General features: G+C 34.5%; 1 protein-coding gene across 1 annotated transcript; it reads left to right on the forward strand.

Moving 5' to 3' along the window:
* The first annotated feature begins 430 nt into the window (after nucleotides 1-430).
* On the forward strand, nucleotides 431-12885 carry LOC123667625 (lysosome-associated membrane glycoprotein 1). Its single transcript, XM_045601488.1, has 6 exons — nucleotides 431-458; nucleotides 3324-3433; nucleotides 6105-6236; nucleotides 11454-11570; nucleotides 11936-12138; nucleotides 12639-12885. The coding sequence occupies exons 1-6, from the start codon at nucleotides 431-433 to the stop codon at nucleotides 12883-12885; spliced, it is 837 nt and encodes a 278-aa protein (XP_045457444.1).
* The last annotated feature ends 277 nt before the right edge of the window (nucleotides 12886-13162 follow it).

Below are 13162 nucleotides of genomic sequence, written 5' to 3' on the forward strand. Positions count from 1 at the left end.
CAATTTTAAATTAGTATTTTTTTTAAATTTAAGTATTCAAAGTAGTAACAACACAAAAGGCAGATAAAACAGCAGGGCTCAGGTAGTTCAGCAGCTTCTTATTTTATATGCAGCTCACATTCCTAAGTCCAATATTCCAATTCGAAGCCTAAATTTGAATTCTACATACTACGTGACCATTTCTGTCTGAGTGCACATAATCTTGTTCCAGAGTCGTATGTTTGATATTTTTCCACTCGTGAATCTAAATTTGTGTAGTGATGTGCAGTGGACGATATATCGATGTTTTGTCTATCGATATTAATTAATTTATCTTTATATTTTTATACAAAGTGTTTCGAATTTTGAGATATAAGGTCTTTTTATTTATTTTATTTATTTATTTATTTACACTTTCGCACACCAATACAAGGTTTTAACAGCATTACAAATGATATATATAAATATAATTTGCATCAGTTGCAACAGGCTGCCTTATCGCTAATACGGCGATCTCTTCCAGGCACGTCTTTGTGCTTCCCGAAACACGGTGGGGAGACCCACCAGGACTGCACAAAGACCAAGACCACGGTATACATCTGTATCGCCAATACAAATGTTTAATTTTACTATATTCTATTCTCCATATACGAGCCAAGCTGATTTCTAGAGATAGTTCTATTATTTATGAAAATGATAAGACTCATAATGTTAAATTTTATAATTCTAATAGGTAAAACAGATGTTTTAGATTCTTAGAGATTATCAAGTATCAAATTATATAATATAAAAAAACGTAATTAGAGCAGATGAGTTTGAGGAAAACCTAATATAGATTTCGCTTCAAAAAAATATATTAATAATTAAATCATTTTTTACTTATAATTCAACCTAATTTCCTCTTATATAAGTTGATTCATATTTACCCACCATTTCAGCCTATTGCAGTCCACTGCTGGACATAGGTCCCCACAAGTTCGCGCCAAAAATGCGTGAACTCATGTGTGTTACCCATAGTCACCACGCTGAGCAGGCGGGTTGGTGACCGCAGGGCTGGCTTTGTCGCACCGAAGACGCTGCCGTCTTCGGGCTGTGTATTTCAAAGCCAGCGGTTAGATGGTTATCGCGCCATCGGTCGGCTTCTTAAGTTCCAAGGTGGTAGTGGAACCTTGTTATCCCTTAGTCGCCTCTTACGACACCCACGGGAAGAGAGGGGGTGGCTATATGCTTTGGTGCCGTAGCCACACAGCACATTATAGATTTATATTTATAATTCCAATGAATTTTTCATACAAATAATAATTTATCTTCTCATATGTGTAATATCTTTAGAGCGTTTTTTATTCATTATTTATTTTATCGTGAAAGTAGGAAGAGATTGTAGAATGCCGTACTTCTCTTAATCTAGATTTTTTTGACTTTAAAAATCCTAATTATTGAAGAAGCTTATAAAACTTAACCTCCGATTCATAGCTCTAGTAACCATAAACATAAAAAAGTGAAGCTATGCGGACAGTGTAATAAGCAATAATGAAAATGAAAATGACGACATTGGATATTGATTCCACCCTGAGATAACACCCCTTAAGCTGATTGTTAAGAGGCCTGTGTTATCGGTTGTTATAAGTTTCGATACTTTCCTTATTTGATATATATTTCTTTTTTACCATCAAATTCACATTATTTCTCAGATTGTTATATTCACAACGTCTATGTACCAAATGTTGTAGTTACTTCGTTAATGTAAACAAGCCCTAAGGACCTATTCTACCTCCTGCTGATAAACTTCTTGATACTCAATTAGTAACTTATGTGTGAGTGTTGATGAACCCCCGGTGGAACAGTCCCTAAATTTCTGCCCTGGTAAAATCTTGATATTTTTATTTGCTATCTAAGATTTTTATTTTTGTGTTACCCACATTAGGAATTCTAAACATTTTTGAATATCATATCAAAAATTGACCGCTCCAGCAGGGTTCGAACCCGCGTCTCCGACTTGCCGTGTCGGCGCTTATTATTTTTGATATGATATTCAAAAATGTTTAGAATTCCTAATGTGGGTAACACAAAAATAAAAATCTTAGATATTAAAAATAGCACGGTGTCGTCTCCTGTCAAAGATTTTCATTGTAATATGAAACTTTGAATAGTTACGGGTTTCTGTAAAGAGCTCACTATAGACGGCGCCACGGTTCGCTTAAACCGAAAATTAAAAATTATCATATCGAAAATTTCGCTCGAGCGGGTGCATCGTTCCATAGCTTAATTGGCTAGAGCGCCGACACGGCAAGTCGGAGACGCGGGTTCGAACCCCGCTGGAGCGGTCAATTTTTGATATGATATTCAAAAAATTTTATTTGCTTTTAAAGAACTGACGTTAGTCAACGTTTAATATCTGAAAGAAATTATTACATGGGGATTTCGGGTAAATACACCAAGTTTTTATTTAATTACCCTTGTGTTTATTATAATATAGTATTTAGAATGCTTTATTAATCAGATTTTAATAGTGTTGATATCCATGTAGTATGTATATTCGTTGTTTACTATCCATGTATGTATCTATAACTTTGAATAGCACCGCCATATTAAATCTTAACGTTTCTAAATATTATATAGATTTATGATTGAAGGCAAATTGCTGATAGTAAGATTCAAATGACAATTGTTTAAACTCGAACTTACGTATTGTACTACCGTACTATTGTACGGTACGAAATTATCTTATTTATCTTCAAATACGTATAGAACTATTGAAATAACGAATACAATGTGACATAAATACATAAAAGCTTGGATATTAAGTATTCATTGATGAACGATTGCTTGAAATGGTATCGATAGTCGATATATTTGATACTTTAAAAGTACATCACTAAAGAAATTAGGTCGTTTATTATGCGTCCCGTGCAAGTCACGCCAATACGATATTTAGATGCCTAGATCACTGTTCTTTAAGATTAAAACTCTTACAATAATATTAGTGTTATTAAAAGTAGATATAAATAACTATGTTAAGACAAATACAAAAAGTAACTTTGTCGTGTAAATGATAAGTGTTTTTATTGTGTGAAAACGTTACACATTAATCGAAGTGAAAGACATACAATTCTAATTATTATTTGAAATCTTTAATTTGTTTTATATTTTAGTAACTAATTTAATGTTCATTCCGTACTTTATATGAGTATTTGCTAATGTGGTGTTAAAATTGTTGTAATAATCGGAAACAATTGTGAATGCAAGTGAACTTGTGTTGTTTTTTTTGGTTGATCTTGAAATTAATGAATATTCATAATATAATATAAGAGGTGATGTGGGACTTATGTGGGTTCTGTCGGCAGTACTGGTGGTCTGTTCGGTGCAGAGTCTTCAGTTAGAGAGCCAGACATCGACGAAGAGACCGAGATTCACCAAGTATAGCAGAACGACGGCCTTCCCTGGCGGGTCAACGGTTAGTTCAACAATTTTTATATTATCTTTATAATTTTTTTAAATGAATTTAATAATTTTATTGAATGGTTATTTATTTGTATCTTCACTGGAATAAATATTCTTTTAATTGATTTTCCGAATTAATTTATTATTCAAAATTGTTGGGTATCTTTAACAAGTAACTAGCTGTGCCGGCGACTTTGTCCGCTTGGAATTTAACGAAAAAATTATTGCTTATTTGGCAGAGTTATAAAATAAACAAATATCAAAATAAAAGTAGCTCAAGTTACTCCATATTACATCAGCTATCTACCAGTGATATTCCCATCAAAATCGGTCCAGCCGTTTCAGAGATTTGCCGGAACAAACAGACAGACATAAATTAAAAAAAAAATATTATTTTGGTATATGTACCGTGTATACATCCATATGCATTTACTAAAAACGGTCATTTTAATATTACAAACAGACACTATAATTTTTTTATTTGTATAGATGTATAAATTAAATAATAAGTCGGCAGGGAAAATAGGAAGACTTTTTTTTACCTGTATTTAATTATGACAAAAAAACATTATAGGCTAAGTCTTAATGACTTTATTATTAAGACTTAGCCTATAATGTTTCCTAATTATTAAAATAATTAAAATAATCAAAAAATAATTTATTTCGGACACAAAGGATATAATTATGATTTCATTTTTGAAATAATCGTACTAAAAGTTCGAAAGTGACCTTTATCATTAATTTAAAGTGTATCTATTAAAGCTTAATAATCGCATGCCTGTCGTCCACAATGGCCACCGTTAATGACTCTGTACTTGTCTATAAGGTAATTTAGCTTGACATTTACAGAGCGTTATATGGGGTATATTACGTCACCGTAATCAATAAACCGAACCTACTTTACGAAAAACAGTGATAGTTTTAAACGAAACTCATTTGAATCGTCTCCCAAAATTCTTTCATTCTTCTTTTTTTCGTTTCTCAATTCGACTGTTTTTTTTTTAATGTGTTAACTCTTAACTTTTAACTAAGAAAACCGATTTTGATGACAATTCTTTTTCAAAAACTGATTTTTGTAGTTTTAGAGTTATCACGAATAATGCCTATTTAATTGATTTCGACTACGTTGATAGGTAATGTTTTATTTTATTACTTGTAAATTGGAGTTGGTATTTATTATATTAAGTTTCTTGTACGAGTATTTTCTAAGGTTAATTTGTGCCCCTGACATATGTGTCAGGGGCACATCGTAATCCTCTGTAGGTAACGTCAATCTATATCAGGGTTGCTAGAGTGTTTAATTGAATATAAATCGTGTAAGTGGAATTATTTTGAGAAAGATTGCTTAGGTAATACGTGAATTTACTGAGTATTCGTCGAATTACTTGAGGGATTATAGAAATTCTTGTTTCTTAAACAAATTGTTTTTTACACCCATGCTAGCTATTTTGTGTAAGAATATATTATCAAACGTTTATAGCTTTTGACTACGTGTAATATATGAGCTGTTCAATAGGAAAATGACAAATATATTTTTGTAACTAAATGTCAAACAAAAACACGTCTATCTGTAGAATCATCATCAGGTACATCCGCCTGATTATTTGAGCCTTTTATTCAATGATTTAATTTCTCTTTGACCTAGATAGTTGTGGGTGTACCATAAATATCACTTTCGCTCGTGTAATTGAAGAATCTATATTATTACGTGACAGCATATAATGAAAGCTTTCATTATATATATCACGACGCGTTGGCGTAGCGGTCACAGTCGCGCTGGCGGTAGCAGGTTCGATCCACGCTCACGACAGTCATTTGTATTACACATATAGATGTTTGTCGTGGTATGGGCGTTTGTGCTTGTGTATTGTATGTATTTTTGGATCCCGAACACAGGAAAAAATCCCAGTGGGGGTCGTTGAGGGTAAAACGTTTATGAACCATAAATTTTCTATTGTTAGATATTTAAGATTACGATTTAAATTGAGGTAGAGCACAGCAGGTCATAACTTGCTCAAAATCTGGAGCAGTCTGACTGTGAAAGTACCTAAACCTTACTGAAGACCACAGCTAAATAATACTGATCTCATGTAAAGTTGTGTTTCTGTAGTAAATAAGGTAGCCAGAGATCCAGAGAGAGGGTTGGGGATAGGGTAGGTAAGTTGCTGAAGATGCTTCTGGTGTTACAGACGTTTATAAGCTATGCAATTTATCTAGTGGACCGTACGCTTGTTTACTTCCTAATCTAAAGAAATAAAATGAAGCGATAGGAAAAACTTAAGTCAGACGAATAATAGTTTAATATAATATGATTGTGCTAATTAGCATTTTTATATACCCACAACTACCCTGCGCGCGTTGCTACGTTTTCTTTCCATATTTTTTTGGTCGTACCAACTCAGAAACCTTTGTGGGCTCATGCAAAACACTTTGTTGAAGATGGCATGATCAAATGCATAGTTTACGCACGTATACGATTCTATAAAAGACATAAAGACACAAATTCATATATATTCATATAAATGAATGTCTTTTAAATAGAAAGAAAATATTTGTAAAATTACGATACGAAGGTACTTTTGAAGCCTAAATGAATAAAGCTATTTTGATTTTGAATAGAAATAAAAGTAACAAACCTGTTATATTATTATATTTAGGTAAAGATTACATTTTTTCGTTTTTAGGAACCAGCTACAGAGCGCAGCCTAATGACAGCAACGTATCGTCTGTACGGCAGCGGTGGTGAAACTTGCATACTGTTTACTGTTGACGCCTTGCTCGACATATCGTATGTGACGAAGCTGAATGAAAGAGCGGTAAGCTTGATATACATAATTATATTATGCATCGATTTTTCACGACCTGTTTCAGCGTTTTTTGATAAAGTTTTTTGATAGATCTTGGAAAGAGATAAAACAGACGATTAGTGTCAGTTTGATCTTACCTAATAATTTAGGTACAATTTTTGGATCCATAACTTGCAAATATTGACTAACTGCTTTTCTGCTAATGCTTTTTGCTCCGGTGTTTGTGGGTTCGATTCCCATCCCGATTCTGGGTGTAATGTATATATTTATTTATATGTACTTTTTATATGTATGTTTATCGACAAAAAATGTAGTTATACCAGTCGGCTATTACCTATAACACAAGCATTCAGTTACTTACTTTAGAAACAGACGATCGTGTGTATGTTGTAGATATTTATTATTTATTAAAAAAAGAATAGCAATATCTGACATACAAAGAGCGAATTTGATGATGGAAATGACAAATATATTAAATGTATCAAAGATTTTATGTGTCGGACAGCGTTATTCGTCAGATACATTTATTAAACTTACATATATGGTTGATGGCAAAGGGAGACTTATCTCTAGAAAAGATCTCTTCCAGTCAGGTAATGAGAGAGAGTGTCATGTAGCGGGGTAGACAATAACAATAATAATATTCTTTATTGTACACCACAGTATAAACAAGCATAGGCATTATGCAATAAAAGATTTACAAAGGCGGTCTTATCGCTAAACGAGCAATTTCTCTCAGACAACGTTTGAGCATAGGATACGAGACAGTAGCAGCGGTTAGAAAGTGCACAAAGAAAAGACAAATTAAAAATAAAAGAATCAATACTAATAAATGAAGAGCCGGTTTTGTTCGGTTGTGTTGCGAAAACTACTGAACCGATCGAAATAATACTTATACCGTAAGATGCAGCGTGGTTCGGAGAAGGTTTTAGTATATCATATGTTGGTGATTACTTATCGTATAAAAATATGGACGGTCAGAGGTAGCTAGTATGAAATAAACTATACAGTCCAAATATAGATATATACCTACATATATAAGCACAGTACACATTATATACACATACATAATGGCTCTGAAAATTATGGTGTATTTAGTGACAAGAGTTGCTGCTTAAGACAACTCTTAAAGCAAGCTAGCGATTGAGCTTGTTTTATTGGAAGCGGAAGAGAGTTCCACAGAGGGACAGCTTTTACGATGAAGGAATTAGAGTAGAAGAGAGTTGAGTGGGAAGGACTTTTTAAAAGTAAATTTGAATCTGACCGAAGTATATGCATACGTAAACATATAAACATAATATATAAATATAAACAAATTTATAACATAATAGAATATATATTGAAATAATCACAAAAAGACAAATACGGCGTCGAAGGGAACGTTTACGGGTATTACAAAGAAATAATTAAATAACCGTAATATATTACATACCTACAAGTATAAATACGTACAGTTTGTATACACATACCCAAAATATATGCATACGTAAACATATATATATATAAATATAAACAAATTTATAACATAATAGATATATACCGAAATATTCACAAAAAAGACAAAAAAGTGTTCCTTTAATTTACTTTTGAAGGAAACAAGGGAAAGACTTTTTTGGACATTTTCTTTGAGCTCCACAGTAAAATAATTTACTTGTGAAACAGACCCTCAAAATATTCAATTTTATTAAGAGATACTACGAGATTTTACAACTTAACAGCCGCAGCGCGTTGTGTACATGTACCTACTACGAAGAGTCCCCTTTTATCCTTTTTATATCAAAAATATCATGGTGTCAACTCAAATAATAGCCACATTATTTACACGAGCTAGTCGGCGTTATTCTCTAGTCTGTTCTTAAATCTTTATTTATCTTTATAAATAAAATAAATAAATAAATATCTACACAATACACACACGGTCGTCTGTTCCTAAAGTAAGCAACTTAATGCTTGTGTTATAGGTAACAGCCGACTGGTATATAGCTACATTTTTTTTTTCGATAAACATACTTATACATAATACATATATAAATATATAAATAAATATTTATATTACACCCAGACTCGGGGTGGGAATCGAACCCACAACCCTCGGAGCAGAAAGCAGGGTCACTACAAACTGCGCCAACGGGCTAGTCAAATTCTATATTATATCTATCTATTCTATATTCGATATTAATCTAAAAACATAATGTAACATCATATTTCTTAAATATAAACACTTATTAGAACTTATAAAGTATTCCGAAGGTTGTAAAGACGCGATGTTATTATCGTACATTGTTATTCAAGCGCAATCCAGTTAAACTTTATTGATTGCCACTGCAAATTTCCCGTTTATTCTGGTGTTGGCGAAAACTTTCACACTCTCTATTAGCAGTTCACAAGCAACTATAAATTAGTTTAGTAGAAGCAAACTTTGTCTTTCAATATAATTTAGTATTTTAAATTGGTACAAATAACAGTTTTTTGCGAATAATTTGATAAAGAAGAAAAGCTACAGGAAAATAAAAGGGTAGATTATTGCAAATCCAAGCCTTGAATTACTCTGAATTAAATCGAATCAGCTTGTAACAGCAGTGGAGCGAATTAAGCTCAGATCTTTCTCCTACATGGAGAACGAGACCTATGCCCAGCAGTGGGATGTTACAGGCTGAATCGTGATCCGCTTGTAACATCCTCCTGCTGCTCAAAGCCCACATTTTTCATATAGGAGAGTTAAACTACACACTATTAAAAGCTTGGTTGCTGTTACATTAGTGTTTTTACAATTTATAAATAATGAATTTGGTTATACACATATTCGCCAACCCGCAGTAGAACTGCGTGTTGGATTATGCTCGAACTCTTCTCCCACAATGAGAAAGAAGCCTATGCCAAGCAGTGGGGTATTTCTGGCTAAATCGATCAATCAATCAAAAATTTATTTTTAATATTTGATTTAAAATGTAATTAAATTTGATCCACTGTAATTTTTTATTCAATCAATATTCTGGCTCCAGTCGAAAATAATAACTAAAACCTATTAATTATTAGTTGATGGCATTTGATGTAAAGTTGGAAATGTATTTTAAATATTTGTGGGTATACGATAGTATCGAAACATGTCTATAGTAAAATTTAATATGCTTTTGAATTATTATTTTTTTCAGAATTAATAACCATTTTGATTAGAATATGTATATATGTAAATAAACGCTTCACACTCAACGGCCCTCAGTAGGATTTTCTCCTGTTTCGGGCATACGGACACACACACAATACATAAGCACAAACCGCCCAGACTACGACAAACATCTATGTGGCCAATACAAATGTCTGTCGTAAGCGGGAATCGAAACGGCGACCGCCAGCGCAACAGCTAGTGCTTGTAACCGCTGCGCCAACGCGTCATCAAATACAATTTATACAATACACGGGAGTAGTAGTAGTACAAAATTTGCAGGACAACTCAAAATGATTTGAATAAGTTATAAGTACCTCTCTGGTGACGACCACTCCGGCGTAATGGTGCGTTTGCCGTGTCGGCAGCACCTAAACACCGACAGTCGCAAGTTCGTTTCCCGCTCGGAGTGAATATTTGTGTTTATACAAATATTTATATCCGGTCTGGTTGTTAGTGCTTTAGGTCTCCTCACAGTGCCTCGGAGAGCACGTTAAGCTGTTGATCTCGGTTGTTATCATACACCTGATAACGGTCGTTATTCATAGTATTGAATATATCCACCAACCCGCATTGGAGCAGCGTGGTGAATTAAGCTCTGATTCTTCTCCTACATGGGGAAAGAGGCCTATGCCCAGCAGTGGAATATTACAGGCTGAAACGATAAATAACCACTGTAATTTAATATTTTTCCAGAGCAGCATTGATCAGAAATGTTGTTAAAAGTCCCAGATAGTTTATCGTGCCCCAAGTAAACTTTATTCTTATTAAGGTTGCGATTCCGATCGTTTGGCCATCAATGCCGGGGTTCCTCAGGGGTCTGTACTCTCGGCAACGCTATTCTTGCTGCACATCAACGACCTGCTCAAACCCGGAACCTTTGGGTATGCAGATGACAGCACCGTTGTCGAGCGTTACGTGTCCAACGCACGAGCGAGTGGGTCTGAGATCCAATCGCTGAGGGAAGCTATGATTCAGCGTCTGAACTTGTCCCTTAAAGCTGTCTCCGATTGGGGTGACGCAAACCTGGTCAAGTTCAACGCCTCTAAGACCCAGGCGTGTCTTTTTTCGGCAAAGCGGAGCCTTTCCATCTGACTCCCTCTTTCCGAGCGGTGCCCGTGCCCATAACCGGCCGCCTAGAGCTTCTTGGTGTTACTTTGTCATCCACCCTCAATTTCGGCTCATACATAGAGACAAAGGCTAAAACAGCTGCCAGAAAACTGGGCGTCCTCTCGAAGGTGAGACAGTACTTCACTCCGGAACAGCTTCTAAATTTATATCAAGCGCAAGTTCGATCATGCATGGAGTACTGCTCTCACCTTTGGGATGGTTCAGCCAAGTACCAGCTGGAGCTTCTCGAGTCGATTGAGAGGCGAGCCAGGAGGCTCATCGGTGATAATGCACTGGTCGCTGCAAAGCTGCAAAGCTTGCATCATCGACGGAGGGTGGCCGGCCTGTCGGTTTTTTATCGGATACACTTCGGAGAGTGTGCGCAGGAACTCCATAACCTGATTCCCCCTTCCCCCTTCCATCATCGTACAACCAGACGCTCTGCGTTACGCCACCCTTATATGGTTGACATTCCCCTAATACGCACTAAGCGATTCGCTAGTACATTCTTGATCCGTACAGCCAAAGAATGGAATTCTCTACCAGCGTGTGTTTCCAGAAAATTATAACCTGGGGATCTTTAAGTCGCGAGTGAATAGGTTACTTCTAGGTAAGCGTGCTCCATCTTAGACCGCATTTTCACTTATCATCAGGTGAACGCAAGCCTATCATTGTATAAAAAAAAAATATAAAAAAAAATTCATTCATGAGGATAGCGAAAGTAATATAAATAGTATTTAAGAAAGAAGATTCAAAAGTTTTACTTTGGTTTATCTGTTGGCAATTTCCATAATTTCGATATCTTGATAAAAAAAAATATTACGAATAATTTCTATTTTGAGCTATGTAAAGACCAAAAAAATATTTTATACAGAAATTTAGCGCCTGCGAGTTTGCAAAACAAAGTTTACCCCACTTAAATGTATCTATAAAAAAAATCTACTCTTTTACAGGATGCAAACACGTTTGTTCCAAATAACGCGAATGTTGGCGGTGCGTGTAAAGAGAGTGACATGGAAACTTTGACACTTTCCTTTAAGGAGTTCTCCTTAGAAATGGCCTTTGCAAAGGTAAGAAAAAACAGTTTTTCTGAGTATTTAAAACTATAATTAAAGACAGATAAATTTAATATAGGACGAACTTAAGAATTAAGTTCTATTTAATGTTAAATTTTAATTAAAAAAATAAATAAATAAATAAATAAATAAAAAACTTTATTTTTAAAAAACAATTGTAATTTTGCAAATAATATGAATGCCTACAAATTTTTAAACTTTCAAGGTCACTATAAACACTTAATTCTACGTGACACACCGCGAATGTCATTTTGAAATTTTCGATATTTCGTCGATTTAATCGAAAATAAACTAAAAAACACAATAAAATGTTATCAAAAACTTTTTTTTTTATATTGTAAAATTCTTAAAAATTCCAGACACCAGGCGGCGAGCGTTGGTACGCGGACAGCATAAGACTAACATACAATTCAAGTTCGAGAATCTTGGAGCATGCAGCAAAGCAAGGACGAAGGGTCACCCTCTCTACTGGACCAAGAGCCCTGTTATTCCCCACTCCTGTAGGCAAATCCTTCTCCTGTCCTGAGGAAACTGTAATCGATTTAGCTGAGGAACAACCTAAGTAAGTTATTAAATTATGTCTCTGGAGAGAAATTGATATAAGAATTGAGTTTTCTTGGAGCACAATAAACTATGTGGGGCATTTATTAACATTTATAATCATTACTGCCCTGGACGTATACAGCTATCATAATTTATTTAAAATACTTTTTTTTTTGTCATCATATTTTAGATTATATGACAGGAAATCTTAATCATAAATAATCTACTAAGCTTTGACATACGAAAGTCGAATCGGAGATAATTACAAATGCAGCTGTGTATGGCAAAGAAAACTTTACTATCCTGTTGTTTAAAAAAGTGTATTAAATACGTTTAACTATAACAATAACAAATAGGGTTTATTAAGTAATTTTTTGGGATTGCACTGCACCAGCGCTCTTTGGGAATAATGTTTATAGAGTCTACTTTCGTGTGTCAGACTCTACGAGTATATCATCATAATTTCTTATTTATGTGGTTATTTACATATTTTTAACTAAACAAACTTTTCCTTTCTAGCAACCCAACAATCGCGCACCGAGGTAAATTATACTTACGTCAAATGCGTTTACAGGCGTTTATGTTTAAACGCGACGGTGAGTTCGGTCCGCCGTGGCACTGTACCGATTCCGCGCGCGCTCGTTCCGAAACTGCCCCCGTCGCGGTGGGGGCAGCACTGGCTATCGCGACCGCGGGGACCCTTATGGGTTACGCCATTTGGCGTTACTTGAAAGTAAAGAAAGTACAGTATGATACGATGGAATGAAGGGGCTAGACGTTCTGAACTAGAATGACGTTATGATTAGTGTTGCTAGTTTTAATATTTGTCGATTAGGCGTAATTATTTTATTATTTTATGTAAATTAATGTATTGTTTTTGGTACCTATGTTGTTACGATGCTGTTATGATGATTACGAACATAAAAAATTGCAATGTAGTTAGTTGTTAAGTATGATTTTTATTCGTCTGTATTGTAGGTATATTTATTTTTACTAAATTTCTGTTTGATTAGAACATTCATTTATGAAAATATGTATGTATA

This window comes from Melitaea cinxia, chromosome 28 (assembly GCF_905220565.1).
Source record: "Melitaea cinxia chromosome 28, ilMelCinx1.1, whole genome shotgun sequence".
Taxonomy (NCBI): domain Eukaryota; kingdom Metazoa; phylum Arthropoda; class Insecta; order Lepidoptera; family Nymphalidae; genus Melitaea; species Melitaea cinxia.

Bases quoted from the DNA above. Each gene is read 5' to 3' on its own strand.
- LOC123667625 (XM_045601488.1), top strand. From the start codon at position 431: ATGATATATATAAATATAATTTGCATCA. The intron at 459-3,323 runs GTTGCAACAGGC...TTCTGTCGGCAG, and splicing joins TATAAATATAATTTGCATCA to TACTGGTGGTCTGTTCGGTG. The intron at 3,434-6,104 runs GTTAGTTCAACA...TTTCGTTTTTAG, and splicing joins CCTTCCCTGGCGGGTCAACG to GAACCAGCTACAGAGCGCAG.